This window comes from Patella vulgata, chromosome 3, assembly GCF_932274485.2.
Source record: "Patella vulgata chromosome 3, xgPatVulg1.2, whole genome shotgun sequence".
In the NCBI taxonomy this organism is placed as follows: domain Eukaryota; kingdom Metazoa; phylum Mollusca; class Gastropoda; family Patellidae; genus Patella; species Patella vulgata.
The window spans coordinates 46,405,913-46,424,940 of record NC_065881.2 but is presented as its reverse complement, the minus strand read 5'-3'; the positions used below and the strand labels follow the sequence as shown (position 1 = coordinate 46,424,940).

The 19,028-nt window shown below is 33.4% G+C and overlaps 1 protein-coding gene across 27 annotated transcripts in view; it reads right to left on the bottom strand.

The window, feature by feature from the left end:
• The window catches only part of LOC126816312 (uncharacterized), a 64,084-nt gene extending 45,898 nt beyond the window's left edge, over positions 1 to 18,186 (bottom strand). For 4 of the 27 annotated variants that reach the window (XM_050542723.2, XM_050542725.2, XM_050542722.2 and 1 more), the window contains exons 1-2: positions 15,376 to 15,670; positions 482 to 546 (exon numbers count right to left, since the gene is read on the bottom strand). Coding sequence is in view for 5 of the 27 variants with exons in the window: in XM_050542709.1 (XP_050398666.1) it covers positions 482 to 487 (6 nt within the window). In the remaining 22 variants the exon portion in view is untranslated. Of the gene's footprint in view, positions 1 to 481; positions 547 to 9,204; positions 9,227 to 12,196; positions 12,219 to 12,281; positions 12,306 to 15,375; positions 15,694 to 17,861; positions 18,080 to 18,127 lie in introns of those variants that run through there. The other 23 variants (XM_050542704.1, XM_050542709.1, XM_050542705.2 and 20 more) reach the window with 17 other exon arrangements.
• Positions 18,187 to 19,028: the final 842 nt, after the last annotated feature.

The window sequence follows — 19,028 nt, the reverse complement described above, 5'->3', positions numbered from 1 at the left end:
TTCAAAGAGGTCAAGGGCTATAACTCTGGCAGTAATTATCGAAAATAGTTGAAAATCAATAGGCTTCTTTATCTCATGACCTTAAACAGTGCATATAAATTTAAAGTCAATCAGATATTAACTGTAGCCTCTAGAGTGTCCTCAAGATATTTAAAGTGATCAAGGGCCATAACTCTGGCAGTAATTATTGTAAATTGTTGAAAATCAATAGGCTTCTGTGTCCCATGACCTAAAACACTGTGTATATATTTAAAGTCAATCAGATATTAACCTTAGCTTCTAGATCATCCACAAGCGATTGTGGACACCAGACCGACAGCGGCGACAACAATATCTGACCACATTTCAATCTGGGCGTATAAAAAGGAAAATAATTGTAATAGTTTATCAAATATACAAAATTTCAAAGACTATCATAATATAATGTGCAATGATTATAAATGCAACGTACTGCATGAGGTGAAAAATGTTGGATACTTACAGGCATGATGGTAGGTTAAAGTTGTTGACAATCACAGGGTTAAGGTATTAGTATAAACATCGAACCTGGAATAACAAATAAGTTCATTTAAAAATAAATATCCAGTGTATATCATTTTAAATTGAAAAGATATCTTTAATAAAGCACTGATATTTAATATTGTCATACTATTATATTGAAAAAGGTCATTCACCCCTAGAAATAGAATGTCAATTATTCAAGAATGTTTCCCTCATTAAGAACTAGATTGGGGGCTCTCTCTTTATTCAGCAAAAATAAACTAATTCTAACAAAAATGTAATCATCTTCAATGAAGAACATATGGTAGCATCGAACAAAGAAACTTTAGAAGCAATTCTGTTTCTCGACCCACCAATAAGGTCACAATGACATATACAACTGGAATCAAATTCCTGTGAAAAATGACTACCAGTTTAAAAGCCCAGTCAGAATCTAACTGCAAAATCAAGAAAAGCAGCATGATTTTTGTATTTATACAAGATCATTTCATAAACTAATCAACATAATCTGCTTACAGGAAATCAAATTTTACACATACATCTATAGAATTTTTTCATTCTAATTAAGTCATTCAACTAAAACAATAACAATGCATTATGGTAAATAATGTATATGTGATTATGATAAAAGAGCACAAATTAAAATCAATTTACTTATCATCCAAATCATATCAATAAAATTGATCTCACCACTACCAAATTCAAAACTGATGAAGGGTACTACATGTGTGATCATAAAATGTTATGTAAAGCTTAATAAAGTTTATTTATCAGAATATTTTATCAGAATAAGGTGGCAAGTAATTTTAAGAACATGTGCAAATGTCCATACTAATTATATTTATCTTAAAGCCTTCTTACTAAAGATCATCTTGACATACAGCCAAAAACCTAAGCTTATATGACAGATCTCTGGCAATGAGTAAGTTTAAAGAGTACAGTTTAGAGGGTAAAATGCGAGAAGATTGTACATCATGTATGTTAGTATTAGATAGGGTTAAAGTACCCTAGAAATTTAATGCTACATGTACATGTATGTACAATAAGTGAATCTAGGTTCTTCACATTCCTCAAATAGAACTAGTAGAACAAGTTGATTATGGTGCTTGTTTTACCCATCTAATTATATTTGTAGTCCCTACACCCTACATTTAGCTTAAATTCTATAAAGTGCATTTTTAATAAGAAAGTAGTCTACCTCATGCACTAAATGTCATGTAGGTCTCTAGCTCCCACCAAAGCATACTAAAATACAGAACTAATCATATTTGTGAATAAAAATTGATAAATGAATTGAATTTATATAATTTTGATGAATCCAATCAATACAAACTTTGGTTCATGAAAATAAGATGAAAATGATTGAAAGTAATCACCCTTTCAATAAAAATGTATATCTCGAAAACGCCCCAACGGCAGACTGATTACCACTCGGCATTGTATTTGTGCCCATTTGATGGACACCCCTCCGCACTGAGCCTCCAGACTCAACATCTTTTTGACACTGATCTATGTCAAGGTTAAGCATACATTTTAGTGGCTAAAATGGAATGTTATTTAATTTAAATAAACTAACTAATCTAGTAATGTATTCATGTTAACTAATCTAGTAATTACATTAATGTAATAATACATTATGTATCCCATGTTTGCTAACTAATCTAGTAATTACATTAATGTAATAATACATTATGTATCCCATGTTTGCTAACTAATCCTGTAATGTATTCATGTTTACCAACTAATCTAGTATCTAGTAATGTAGTCATCTAGTAATGTATTAGTGCTTACTATATATATATACCGGTATATACAACTAATCTAGTAATGTCTTCATGTTTACTAACTAATCTTTATAGCTGGTAAACAATGTCATACAGTTTTCAAATTATTCAACTAGAACAGAACAGAAAGTTTGGAGTGGATGGGAGTAGAGAGAGGTTTCACCTTGCCCCTGGAAAAGTGGAGTTGAATTACATGTATAATAGAGACATTTAACTTTATAGATGAACATAGTGGGGTTGCAGATCTATACCCACCTCAAGAACAGCACCAGTACAACAACATTCCACATCAAGGCTTATAATCAAACACATTTATATTTCTGTAGAAGATTACTCAAGCATGGTTCATAACAAAATGAGTTATGGTCTCAATTATTTCTTACAAATCAACTAGAATTCAACTAAAATCATTCAATCATATTTCTAATCAAATAAGAATCAAAATAACATCATGGTCAAATGGAGCAAAAACATAGCTCATTGCAAATTCCTATTTTAATTTGTTCGTCTATGAAATATTTATATCATTGGTACAGATAGCCCATAAATAAATCCCTATACATGTATAGTCACTGAATTTATTTCATGAACCTTTTTATTAAATTGACAACAAAACAAAATAACAGCCAAATGAGAGTGAAAACAACTTTTATGGTGACATTTTTGAAAATAATATATCTTTGAACGAAAAATTATTCAAACTAATTAAATATAATTGATAAGTCCTACTTTTCTGAATCAACCGGACTAATGAAGATGGGAAAACACCATGCAATGTTCTTTGAGAGACATTTTGCCCAGGCAGTGGCCTTTTCACCTACTCAAACTGTCAAGGGTTCTTTTATGCGCACAATAATGTCTACACAGGAATTTGTTTTTTTTTAATCCATCCACAACCTTCTGGTTTGTGAGCCTGCACCTATCTCGCTGACCTGCTGTAGCTCCAAATATTTGTCTAAGACACATAAAGATGGTGATGGGAAATCAATAGAAACTAATGTAAACTTTAAATGGACACAATCTTAGTCAGAAAATGCTTGTTTTAGTTATAAGTACTTTTGAATGTACATGTATATTGTACAGAGTTAACATCATTAACAATAAAGATCCTGGTCCATTTTAAATATCAAAGTACCGGTATCCTATCTTAACCGTGTTTGACTCCCCTCTGTGTGACAGAATGTCAAATGCTGCAGAATGCTTTCCAATCACTGCTTTTTTTGTACTGTAAATTTATGTTGATCCCTCAGGATCTAACTGATATCTTACATATGCTCTTTACACAAGAATAAATTTATATTTCAAATGTCTGTTAAGTCTGTAATGTACCTCTCAATCTATTTTGCGTAACTTTAGGCACATGGCTGTCTGAAATTGTAAGATCCATGTTCTCTCACTATAACAAATAAACCATGCCAAGAAACAAACATCCACGCTTTAACTAGTAAACAATCAACTGTCTTATTTAAACTCATTCAAATACAGTAAGTGGCCTCAAATACTTGCAATATACACTCTTGAATACTAATAATACGCTGTATCAGTGCATTCACTTTTTTTGGGGGGGATTCAGATGACTTTGTGTTTTAAAAATTTATTTAATCTTACATGACCCTTAACTGGTACACAGTGTAATCAAAATTAGGATTTGAAAAATTCACTTTAAACAAAATTTTATCAAAATAACACATTTATGATAAACAACACTTACATGTACTGAAGTCTAAACTATTTAAATATTCAAATAGACATGCATACATATAGGCCAAGACTACTCATTTATCACATTAATAACTACACACTTGACATACTTTATCTAGAATGTTAAAACTTCTTGTCACATGAACATGCCATATTAATAAAATCATCTTAACTTTCCAGTTACATGTAAGATTTTACATATCTTTGACAAGTGGAGAGTCTTCAATATACTGGTATATTACACATTCCGTAATTATATGGAATGCAAGTTAATTGGATGTTTCTTATACACAGGTCACAATTCTATGGAATACAATTACTGTTTATTACTGAACAACATTTAAACAGGGCTTTTCTAGTCTTTATCAAGTAAAAGGTATAGGTCTGTAGAGTGTTGATTAGTGAAATTTAATGCACTTAATCGGGCCATTCTTAGAATCCTGATTACACTGTTGAGGATAATAAATATTTAAAGCAGACAGTAAACTGAATCCCCAAAAGCGTAAGGGCACAGGTACAGTTCACTATTTTATTCCATAGAAGTGTGACCTGTGTATTTCTTGTTCATTTATTAAATGCCATTGAAACAATTTAGAAGTTTTTTAGTGAGGTTGTTGGAGGGTTTGGAGAGGATACTGACAATTTTGATTCTTGATTTGTGCAAGAGCGGAAAACAAAAACTCCTTGCTACCAGTTAGTCACCATAATAGAAAAGTAAATTCTGAGAGCAGTACATATTGTATTTTGGGGAATGTTAATACCAAGATACACACATCATATCAATAGCTACAGAATTCCAGACACCAAGTACCGTGCTTTGGAAGTGCAGCCAATGTGATCTGTTCAAAAACGAAAAGAAAACAAACGTGAATTCTAATCATGGCATTACTGAAGTGAAATATGAAAAAATGTACTCTTGGGCAAATTTTAAGTGAACAGTCGTTGGATCGGTTATAGAGTTTTCATATGTCACATGTTTAATGTGGTAAAGTACTATATTAGTCAATATCAAGAAAATATTACATTGTAAATTAACAAAAACAATACCAGATTTACATACAGGCTTGGTAGACTGACGTATTGGGCCTAAAGATCTGGACCTACGACCAAGGTATATAATATTTTGACTTGACCACTACCATGACTCAACTTTGCTTAATTGTTTTAAAGACACACTTTCATCTTCTTCTAGTCATGAGGGTGGGAGATCAGGAGGGGTCTCATAAATGGAATAGCCTAGAGCTTCTCTTCATCCAAATCTGACACTGAATGTAAATAATATTAACAACCCTCTAAATTTATAATATTGGATATAATTGATAAATTAATATCATATTGTTAGAATTATCAGTATTAAATTATGTATTGTGTATTTCAATTATACCTAACTCTATATAATCAAAGTTAATCCTCAAATAAATAACTATGCTAAATTATCCATTAGCTGATAGATATCTAAATCTAGGGTAAATTATCACTATATATATATAAATTGCTGTATAATATATACTTTATATTTCTATTCCAAATTGGGGTATGTAATAACATCCTATTAATAACTGTATAAATTATGAACAATTGGTTCAGTTGGATGATAATGAAACAATTACTAGGACTTGACTACCGGTATATATATATAAGGCTGATTCTATCTATGCGATACAGACATGCGACTAAGTTTGACATCATAAACAAAAAATTTGTAATAAAATTATTAAGAGTCCTCCATTATAGAGATCAAAACAGTAGTACAGTCCCGACGTATAGTACTCAATGTTACAAAATGGCTTGGCATAAAAGAAAAACAAATATGATAGATCTATAATGACAGGAACCGAGCATGATATATGTCTTCTGAAATGAGTCCCTGTGGCATTGGATGTTATGACACTGTACCTTGTCACAATCTGTACTGTAGAGATCATAAGCCAAATAAAACAGATTTATATGTGAATATGCCAAAAACAAAATTTAGAATAAGATACTAGTAACTAGATACTATAATTATAGTAGAAAAGTTCCAGATCTTTCTTGCAAATGTTTTGGCCCCATTCTTAAGCTCATGTACTGTCAACTTCAGCTATTTTCTCCTCTTAATTTGTTTTAATACAAATAAGAAGAATTTACCCATAGTGTACTGGGTACATGTAACTTGGCAGTAGTATCAATGTATGTATTTCGATATTGGTAATATTACTCTACTTGAAGAACATCTTGTCCTTCATCTCAACACCTAGATTGTATGCTAACACCTACATGTTATGTCCACATATATATTCTACAATAGATAGAAAACTAACAACCTAGAGAGAACTGTAAATACACGGTCTACCATCTTCTATACTTGTAATAAATTAGATCTGTACAACAAATGTATACTAACAATTTACTGTTGGGGGGGATAAATTACTAGTTTTAGCTTATACACGTCTCACAACATCTCATAGGTATTTCTATTTGAACAGATAATAACTTGCTTCTAATTGAAACCATTCAAAGATACTTTTTTAGATATTTTCTTTCAAGATATTATTTTTGCTGATGATATCAATGTATTGTAAAAAGTAAGTAAGTAGTAGCTTATTAACATCTCACCAATGATAATTAAATCATATTCAAATAAAATGTATTAATTAATTAAAATAATTGCCATTCATTATGAATTACCAGAGACGATAAATAGTTTATATAAAGCAGTAATATTGAGGAAAAATATATAAGCACAGTAAATAATTTACATATAAAATAAAACTTAAGTTATAAATCCTAAAAGAAATGTCAACATAAAGCTAAAAATCAGTCATGAACTAGATTAAGGAGTTTGCCTACGTTTTTTCAAAATATCACAGCCATATTTGGCACTTAACTGAACTTGTATAGGATGACAGGGATCATTGATTCAATTGTAACATTACATGTATACACTGATAGTTATCGAGTTGAGCAACAATCAGTATGAAATGTTTAGTTATTCATACCAAAAGAGGTTTTGAAAAAAAAAGGAATTTAAAATTGTAATATAAATATATTTCATACATGAATAGCTAACTAAATACATGTAAAGAAATGTTTTTCAAGTTTTTGAAAAAAGAAAAACCTTACGAATCTTTAAAAATGAAGGGTCATATTCAATCAGAAAGCTTAATCCATGTTCAAATATACCCAAATATGCCACTTTGTTATAAATTGGTGATAATAAATCAAGCATTTGAGGATCCTGTTAATCCAACAAAGAGACCCGCTATCACATCTGATCAAACAAGTAACAAACCTGACAAAGCAAGTTGATATCAATATAAATCTGTGTAAATATCATGAATAACACAGATTGACACCACCTAGTAATATATAGCTATATATGTTGATGAATGCAAGTCCCACCCACACCAGGTAAAAGCTACTGTTACAATGTACCTACTATATAAAAGCTTTAATATGCAGATTATGAACGCTTTACAGGTGTACCAACATAAAGCAAGAATCTTGATGTAAAACCAAAATGCTCCTCTAAATCAAAGTCTAAAGCACCCTAGCTGCCCCCTCCTCTAAAGACACTTAGTGATCCCAATTACAACTCTGAACCTAGAGTCAATGAGATGAGACAATCTATTGTCAAGTTATAGACCTGATTCGAGATTGTTAAATATCAATTCCACACAATACCACGGTTTCAAGTTTACCAAACACAGTATACATATCAAATTCATCATTTCTTAAATAATACAAATCATTCCCTTGATAATGTTGAGAGGTTCAATTAATATGTCCTCCAAATTAAAATAGTGATTGTATCCCATATAATGTTATTGTGTTTATTAAGTATACTGGTATATGAATGACTGATTTTTGGTGCTCTCTATAAGTTACAGTTCATTTATCACATTATTTTGGGGTGGGAAAGTGATATCATCTATGTGCATTTCAAATTTCAATATAGGTTAGTTAAATTTGGGTAAATTACTACTCGTTCCAATCTAACACATCATGTCAACAAATTCAAACTTCATCAACACTTAAACTTTGTTTGCTGCCCTATATTTTTGAATGAAACCTTTTCATTTACAGTGTCAATACGAACATTTTGAATGTACCCACAAAGTCTTTCAAGCTGTAAATGCAAATATAAAACCCAGTATATTTTTTTTTCTTTTCTTGAGGTGAGATATGAGTGGATTTTAATGGTAAATAGTTGATCTATCTATTATATCAGGCAGAATCTTTGCCAAGCTTTATATTTGGGTGGAGACTATTTTGGATCAAATTTGTTCAGTTTATGATTTTTTATTGCTTTCTTGTGCTTCAATAATTATATGTTTTATAGATATTTTGTCAAAGCATTTCTTTTTTTTTTATATACTTTGTCTTGTGTTATTCTCATGTTGTATAAGCTTACTTCTCTTCAGGGGCTAAGTGAGAGGGATGCCATGACAAGCTTTGTGTCATGGTCTTGAGTTTTTGTGCCTCCTTGCAAATGGCAAAAAATCATGCAGTTTCAATGTGGTTTTCAACATTATAATCCTAATGCTTAACCAGTGTCAAACATATACCGTGGGTCAGATATGCTACAAGTTGACTCTATCATGTTCCACACAGTCCAATATTACCCTGTGACACAGGGAGCGACTGCCACCCCCCTCCCCCACACACACACATTTAAATATTGTTTTTGGGGCCCGGACGGGGATATTATTCCTCATACAAACTCATGGGTCACCACGCCCCTGCTTCTCTTAACTGGTATTAGATTATGCAACATAACACACATAAAATCTATTCCATGCAATAGATGTGGCCATGTAGACCATTTACAAGAACTGTGGGTGGATAGACGGACTGACAGGCATGACAACAATCTGCTCCTCTGCACGAAAAATGGGCACGTAATAAAGTGTTGGGTTGACATTTCTTCGGCATAATTACATGGGTACAAGTATTGTGTAAGTAACTAAGTATAAAATATCTACATTTGCCAAGTAAACAGTTAAAAGACAGCGGACAAAGAACAGGGAGATATGATATACTAAGCCCCTAAGGCAACTGGCTAAAAACAATGGATCAAAGCTGATCCATTTAATACCAGTAACTTCATTTTTTGTAAGCATTAAGTAAAATTGGAAAACGTGCCACTACAGGTGGCATTCAGATGTGATATTTGCATACTGACTTGTCCACTCCTAACTACTATCAGTGGTATCATGTGTGAATAATAATAACAGACCTGCAAATTGTTAGTGACTACACAGTATGGCCGTTGGTTGACCTTCATCAGTTAACACATAAATAACTATATCTGAAATAGAAATGCCATTTTGCCAAAAGAAAGTCAGAATATATCACTGTTAACAGCACAGCACTCAACAAAAAAACATTCTGTATTAATCTATCATCATGTAATTATAAACATCTCTCATAAATATCATGACCTGCTTTTAATCTGTTTCTTTTACATCCAGGGCATAACATGCAATAACATAAGAGAACTTGTTCAGTCTGTGCCAATATTCTATGATTCATGGTACGGTACTCCAAATCGAGTTCAAAATCAATATTTATAAAACTTGCAGACTATCATTTTATCCTGAATTCATAAAGTATACAATCATTGATTACATACTACACTAAACAGCAAATAAAAAACTGTCAGTATGATTTCAAAATCTGAGAGGCACTTTAATCAAATCATTCTAGAAAACGACTTACTAAATGGATCAAAGCAATTTTTTTTGTGAACAGTATGTTGATACATTAGTGATTAATTCATCACAATTCCAAGACATTACAAGAAGGTTTAGAGTCTGTACACAGTCTATACATCAGTATCTGGTGTGTCCACCGTGAGTGTCAATAACAGCAGCGCTGCGTCTGTAAATGGAGTGGACCAGACGATTGATGAACACCATTTCCACCTGGAACCATACACTCAAAAAAACCTAGAGCAATCCGTCAGCTAACGGTATGACGTTATTAAGTCTCCTCTTAAGTGCAAAACGTTGACACCGTTCTGCTGTAGAAAGTCCCGAGTAACTCTTGCGGTGTGGGCACGGCGTTGTCATGCTGCAAAACGTTGTTTCCATGACATGCGAAATGTGGTATGACGTGGGGTCTGAGAGCTTGATCGATCTAGCGCACTCCTGTGATGCCGCCTCCTCTCCCTGGACCAAGATTTTGGAACACCACTGGACCAACTCTCTGGTTCAGGCCGAGTTCACCCCAAACCATTATGCTTGGACCTCCTCATGAGTCAGAATAATGCTGGCCACGTTGACGCCATATTCTGGTCCTGCCATCTGCAGTTGATACCGACTCTCATCTGTGAACAGAACAGTTCTCCATTGTCTGTGTCGCCAGTTCTGGTTTTGTTGGGCAAACTGTAGACGTTTACGTCAATGGCGAGGGGTGAGGATCAGTCCACGGTAAGGTCTACGGCAATGGATGTTCTCTCTGGTGAGACGTCGGCGCACTCTATCGGTACTGATGGGTCATCCGTGTGTTTCCATTGTCTGACGTGCTGTCTCAGATGCCTGTGTGAAGGGATTCTGCACATGCTATCGCACAACATAGTGGTCTTGTCGCCTTGTGGTAACCCTTGATCTACCAGTTCGGGGGCGATCATCTGTGGTGTTGGTGGCCCGAAAGCATTGCTGAAGCCTGTAGATGGTCCGAACATTGACTTGGAAGTAATTGGCAATGGCTTGGGCAGTGTGGCCAGTGTTGAGTCTTCCAAGCGTCTGGTTCCTCTGAGCTGTCGTGAGTCGTGGCATGCGGCTGAGGTTGTAGTGTGAATGATTCAACCAGGTATGGGGGTGCATTTTATAGGGCTGGTCCCGGTGAACAACACGTGCAGCATAAGTTACATGAAAGTCATGGAGAACACATTACCATCTCAAAAGTCAAGTTGCGATTTTGAGAACATTTCCTGGGTTCAATTCTGTGTTTTGGAAGGAGCCTTATTACTCAGGTAAAGTGGTCACAAATATACAATAAAAACATTTGGCAAGTTTTATGCAATGCGTCTATTCAGAGTAACATACCAGCCGGACGTTTCTTTTGCTGCTTAGTATATATAAACATGTGTACACTGAGCTTTCTTTGGTGGATCGTCCAAAAGTCTGAACAAGATTTATGCCCTTAGATTAAGTCAGTAACTTTTTGTGTACTATGTATAGTATATTACTTGATATTAATGTTTCTTGTTCATATTCCTGCAAGCCCTTCTCAAATGGTACTAGGTTAGTTCCTTAGGAAAAGTCTCTGATCAGACACTGTCTGCTGACCGTTCCAATCCATCCCTATATAGCTGCAATATAAAAATACCTCTCTTTCCCACCTCTGTTCTAAGGCTATTTTGGAGGTCTTACTGACTATTTCTCACCGTGATTCTTTTGGTATGCCAAAAGGAATCATTTATCGCCACATTTGACACAAATTTATAATTCAACACTATTTCCAAGTTTGCTATTTCACATTTAATTCAGAAAACAAATTTAAAATGTCAACGTGGTAGATAATCTCCAGGCTTGAATTCAATTGGATACAAGACTTAAGCAAAGATTACAGGTGGCAGTTTACTGGCTTTTGACCATGTCCATCCAGAGGACGCTGAATGATGACGTATTTTCAATTCATGATATCTTTGTAAATAATGAACTTGATTAAAACAGTTTTGGACTGATTTCCCTTAAACATGCATTATGCAAGAGCAAAATCTGCTTATTACAAGTCTTTCTTTAGGCCTGAAATGTTATCTAAATTATCAATTAGACATTAATTAACTGATCCAGACCATAATAAACTCTCGATGTCAAGGCTAGCCTTCGATGTTGGCTGGATTAGATTCCTATATGCCGCTAACGGCCGTTGATAATTAAATCAACAAAAGTGGATAATCAAGACTATGCTGTTTATATTAATGATTTTAGTAATGATGACCGAGACTATGCAAAAATTTCAACCGCTTCTTTCTCAGCTCATAGTTGATCAATTTGACTGAAATTTTCAGCAAATTACCTTTACACTATCTAGTTTTTAACTATTATAGCGAGAACTGCCATCTCTTTATCTTATTTCCCATAATGTATCTTTAAGTGATTCGACTTTCCCGATATTGTACTATTTTGCAAGGAAATTCCTTAATACGGTACCTCAAATGACATCAAAGACTTTAATTTACAGGTACTTATCTCATTTATAGAATCTATATTCTAACCTACCTTTATACATATATTCTATGTTAGTGAAACTCAATGATCCCACGATTTGAATGACTTAATAAAATAAACAAGACTATCAACTGACCAATATTGTGTCTGCTATAGATACTAGTCGACTGATTGCCTTCTTAGTCAGTGTGACACTTACATATTGACAAGGTTTAACCAACCATATCTTTAATGTGACAATCACCACTTACCGGTAGTATACGCTTACAACATAAAATGTCAAAATGACTAACTGTGACGCACATCACATCAGCTTAAAATACAAAACTTTAAAGTGTGGATTATGCACTAAAATGTTGATTCATAATCATATCATTATCGAAGTTTCTATGAGGTAGAAATTGTTGCTTCAAAACAATTCAACCAGTTCTATGGACAATTGATCTGCATTATATTGTAACTTATTGATGGTGTGTAAATGAAATTAAATAGTGTTTAATGGCACATCAGCACCAACCACTCTATATTGTGCCTAAATGATACCTACTCAAAATTGAATTCTTGTATAAAACTAAACTGCCCTCAAAACTAAATGGTTGTATTTAAAGTAGCTAAGTCTCTAACTCAATATCATCCAAAATCTTCGACATTGAAAACACGATTTATTTGTTGGTTTAAATCAACAGTGATGTTGTGATCTTACCGGGAAAAGATGACCTTCTGATATCCAATATTTAAGACAAAATAAACATTTTACAATTGGTACACGAATCGTGTACCATACTGCGTTTCAGCATTATTTGTAATAAGGGACTCGAAACACGAGGCTAGGCATATTACACAAGTCATGTCAAACGGTGACGCTATATTCTTATCTGGAGAGCATGCCCAATAAATACTATCGCCGTAGACTGGAATAACCAGAAGCTAGAGATTGAAATTTGATTGAGAATACTGGCGTATGTCGCCGAACCTAACTGATTAGAAATTACAGTAAAAACTGAAACGATTGAATGTAAATCAATTTATATACATTCATATTACATTATTGTATGCGTTACGACCCATTTGTGTCAATTTCTAGGTCCCAAATATTAGCGACTTGGCTCCTTTAACCTAAAAACAGTGATAATATAAACCAATAATTATCTAAACAGTAGTCTAGTAACTAAACACAGCATTCAGATTCTAAGATAATAAGTTGATAAAACACTGCCTGTTCCTCAAAACTAAATAGCAACCAGTCTCCAGCATTTTATCTTCTTAAAACCTCACTAGATTTTGTAGGAAATTTAAAGTTTCAGCTGGATCTCCTAATTTGAAAATCATGACTAACACAGTAACTGTATGGATATATTGATCTATTTATCATTGACGGAATATCTTTGACCCTGGGCTATATTGTCTATACTGATATCAGGACTACTCATCAAGTATTACCTTTACATAAGTGCCAATGGAAAAGTTGTGTAACACAATCACAAAGTGGTATAGTTTCATGAAAGATCTATCTCTACTTATCCAGGATTTCCTGGTTTGTTGAAGTCTTCACTTGATTTTTTATGACACATTATCAATTTATACATCGAGTATTACCGTATTGGTAGAAGAGTGGTGCAAATATAAATATAAGTATTTGATGCATAGATTGCATACCAAGGACACCTAATTAAGCATAAAGAGGGTATCAGTTTTTCAGAATTTGAGTTTTACCACACCCTGTCTTATAAGTAAAGAAAATAAATTGGTGAAGCAGAAATGAGACATGTTTGCCAATAAAACCAGACACAAAACGGCATGATCAAGATATGTATGGACTATGGTACATGCACTTTACATGGTGCATCTATCCTAAAATCCACAGGTATTAATTTTGCTTTTACTTAGTACTGTATTACATGGAAAAAAGCCTCTACTGACCTACGTCTACTCTTAAAAGTGTAATGATTTCCATTAAATAATAATGAAAACATGAGTTAAATTTTCAGCCATAAAATGAAATAAATTCTGATTGATAGATCTGCTTACTCTTCAGAAATAAAAATTGAATCGTTTCCAGATTTGTCCTCGAACACTAATAAAATCATTATAGTATAGCAGATAGGTCCAAGACAACATGCTATTTTGACCTCCTTTTATATCAATGAGATCCTGTTCATGTACACTTTTAATGTTCTAGATGGTATCCAATAGTTCTTACTCATTTTAAAAACTATTTTATTTACAGTATCCAACTGACATTTTAAATGTGTCACAATTTATAAACAGGTTAATCTTAAGCCTTGTGGTGTGGTACAAGAAATATTGATAAAATATTTAAATCAAGATTGATCAATAATTACGCAACTACACATAACCTAGATTGTCAGTGAAATCAAAATGTCGTAGTAAAGGCAACATGCCAGAACTCTTTAGAATAAAAGTATACATGTCAAAGGCAATACTTAATCACGAACCCCTTAATCACCAAGCCTACTCATTTTACTAGGCTCAAAATTAATCAAATTAATCAATTCTAACTTAATGTTATTTGTTATGACTATACATTCTACATGTACATGTATATTGCCTTTCTTTAAGAACATCTGATACCACTTATCATTTGAGGTTCAAATAGCTAACAATATTTTACTCTGTCATCTTATTCTATTAGACCCATGTAGCATTACTAACTGATTCTTTTATTTGCAATTGGATTTGCTTTATTAGAAAGACATTTCAAAATACTCTGCACAATTTCTCACTTCTTTGATAACATTTTCCTAAAAAAAAATTCTATTGTAATTACGTACTTACAGCTATAGAATTATCTGACTATAATTGAGATTTTATTACATCCTGACATAGTGACATATAATATCATTATTAATAAACAGTTGTCTATACTAGAGCTACTAATAACTATCCTATTACTGACGTGTGTACATTTTATGCACTATGATTATGCAGAGTAAAAACTGGGGTAAAGCTTTATTTTGAGTCTACTACTAGATACTGTGTTCATTTTAAACAAATATTCAACAGCAATGCTTTTATCCCACATGATAAATCCTTCATAAAATATTGATGTGTGTGACATCTGTTAAAACCATCTCTCACATTGCCTGTAGAATAACATCTAGCTATCAGATATAATGCAACCAGAGAGAGAAATGCTAGCTGGATTAGACAAAACCATATTCAGTAGTGCCTTGGCTCTACTTCATGTAGATGTAAACACTTCCACCTACCTTAAAATGGCTACGTTAATTATTTTCCAATTATTTAATCCCTATATTAAAGCTTTGCAATGTAATCCTGTTAAAACAATTCAATACTCCTTGATCTGTGGAGTGCAATACATGCGACTCTCCACACCCAAACACACACACACATGAATACAACAATGATGTCATCAATAGCTATAAATAGTTCTGGAGTCTTTACACCTCAAATGTACTACTGGATAGACTTTCTACTACAGCTATATATTGTTAATTTGTATAATAAGTGGTCTATTCAGAATCTAGATTGTAAAATTGTCGACATGATATGATCACTGAAGCCGAAAAAATTTCACCCACTGACTAACACAGTCTGCTAAATCCCAAAGATAAAACAAACAATTAAGCGTTTTATCATATTTTTAGCTGAAACAAGAGCCTAGGGCTACAAACAGTCAATATAGATTGGATGAAAAGCCTGTTAGCTATTGGTTTATGCTGTATATAACTGTTCATAAACTGCCTGCCAGGTTTATGCAGACAAAGATTATGGAGTTCTTCAGACTTTGAAATCAGCTCAATCAACAGGTTATAATGTAAACTAGTAACAGGTTATAAACTAGTATAGATAGAAAATAGACAGATTTCGACTGATGATATATAAATGAGATATTTATGTCTGGAATCATACATAAAATATTTGATCTATTTACTGTAGCCAAGTTAAAACTGGAGCAGCATATAACACACTTTGTATTTAGTAAAACCCCCAACAACAGATAGGGATACACAACACGTACCCTTTGGGAGAAATCTGAAACTGTCACTGCTATTTTGAGGGCTGATGACCAGGGTAGATTATTAGTAAGTTATAACAATATAAGAAAATATCCCCAAAATTATTTGACATAACCAACTCTTGTCAATTATTTCCCCTGGGGGAGTAGTCTGAAATATCCCAACCTTGTCATTGCTATTTATTAGAGGGCAAGGGAAGAGTCAGTTTTGTAATTTTTCTGAACCTTCACAGATTCAGGGATTTTACAAATTTTCAGATGGATTATTTCCCTGAAACACTTTAAACAACTGATTGAAAGATTTCTGGTGTAATAAGTTAGTTTATATATACTTCAAAACTTGCTTGTTGGAAGGTTCAAAACAATCAGCACCTGCCCAAATTGCATATCAGCAAAAAAATTAAAAATGTCAATAACTAACTAGAGATAAATTTTAATAATGGAATACAGTCACAGTGTATTTAAAATATCAACCAAAAAACTATGTAATGATAGACAAATCTGTGACTGACAAAATGATCATGACAGGCATCAGATGAATTGAGCCGAACATCATCGGCAGACATATCCTACACGTAAATATTACTGCACGCATACATACATACAATATTATACTGTACCCAATTATAAGCTTATATAATTAGACCTAATAATCAGAAGAAAAATATGAAATAAATAGGCCTACAACAACATAAAAGATTTTAAAACGGGGGAAAAAAATTTCCGTATATTATTATCATTACACAAGGAACCAAGCTAGATAACAAACCTCATCTCTCAGCCCTCCGTGTTTCGAGATAAGAGATGGTCCTATATAGTTCCACGTAGCAACGCCGAACACGAATCACATCCAGCCTCAGTAAGCAAAATTGACAATATTTTTCATCAAAACAACGATTGATTATTGTTATTTATAACATTTCTGCCACATCCAACTATAATTAAGCAGAAAATCCTACCTGACACAGGTACAAATCCCCTCTTTTTAAATCAAAGCGATAGTAGATTGTTCTTTCCAACATTTTAAATTTACGTCTTTAACACAGAAAGGCAGGGCCTTGTGTGCAATAGCCAATCAAAGTGCTAACCTGATCAGAGTTGCGCAGGAGTAATATGCCGTAATTATGAATGTCCGTATCAATTTTGATAAAAACAACGCTTGATTTACTTTATTGTCAATATTTGCTGATAAATGAATGTTGTTTCAGTAGATTGGACTGCGTAGGCCCTATGTGTAATAAGTACAAATAGTATAAAATTAACTTATTTTTAAGATGGTACATGCATTAATTAAGAAATTGAGTTTGCCACTTGGAACTAAAGCCAAAGGCATCCAATCGTAGCTAAAATTTAAAAACAAGCACATCAGTATATATCTCAATGTTTTTAGTTACGTTCTCGTTCTCGTAGCTAGGAACCAAGCCAACCCATATGTGGATTTCCATGCCAAACCATATACTTATATAGGGGACTTTCAAGCAAAACTTTTCATTTGTGCCTGACATTTTTAGATGCAGGTGGTTTATTTCCAGACTTGGATTAAAGTTGGATGAAATATAATGAAATGTCCCTAACTTCCAAATAAACATTAAACAATTAATGGACAATTTCAGGCTGACAGCGAGATGTTATTTCCAATTGCATAAAAATGAGGTAATTTCATTGTTTATTAATCATTGAGATTTAATCGCATTGACGCAAGAAAGGAATATCTACCGTATAGCCTTGGTTTGGTACTACTGTCAGTTGTTTTGATAACTGCACACATGATGATGATGGTGGCAGGCTATATTCGAAATATTTACACATTTTTTTGGCACGATTGCGTCTAGAACCAAGATCCGTTTCCCATAACAACCAATAATCTATGTACATGCATACTATTTCATTCTAAAATAAAACTTTATAGTATTTGAAATGAGCACATTAACAATGTAAACGGTAAAAACTGTGCACCGTTCATGACAGCACACCACACTTACCACGAAATCTATCAGCCATGCACTCAGCTAAGCTTGATCGGTCACGTGATTGAGTGGGGGCGTGATTATCCGTAATTACGTGTTTTATGCTATTTTTGTCGAAGCCAAAAGTGACGTTACAATAGATACGCGCTTGAGTTTAATTGTTCTTTCTTTTATCTCAAATACAATACATTAATCTTCAAGTGGATATTAATAATGTAACAAGACGGTCGACATCTTTATCTGCCGTGAGTCAAATTGATGGGCCTGTTTCAAATCCGATTGAATCTTATTATATAGCCGTATTTTGATTTTGTTTTCTTAATTAAATGTTAAACAATAAATCTGAGTACAATTACTATTAGCTTGGATTGCTCCAGGTATGTATTAATAATGTAACAAGACGGTCGCCATCTTTATTTGCCGTGAGTCAAATTGATGGGCCTGTTTCAAATCCGATTGAATCTTATATAGCCGTATTTTGATTTTGTTTTCTTAATTAAATGTTAAACAATCAATCTGAGTACAATTACTATTAGCTTGGATTAATTAAGCCGTGAGAAATTTGTTATTTGCAAATCACGTATCGTTACTAAATTAACCTGGATTCAGACTCCTCCACGTGACATTGTCATCGTTTACCATGCATCATGTCATAACCGAGAAACCTCCTTGCTTAGTGTAGTCATGGACCTTATAATGTATTATAAGGTCCATGGTGTAGTTTCCCCTTGTAGGGATTTAAAAAAGTCCAGTTACTGTTAAGGAACGTCGTCTAGCCGTTCGGGTGGGACGAAATTCCGAAGTTTACAGAAAAGTTCTACTTTTAATTCCAGTTTTATTTCATTTTGGCTATTTATTTGACACTGGAGTTTTACAGACAATTTAAATAAGTGACTGGCACTGAACGTACGAGTGT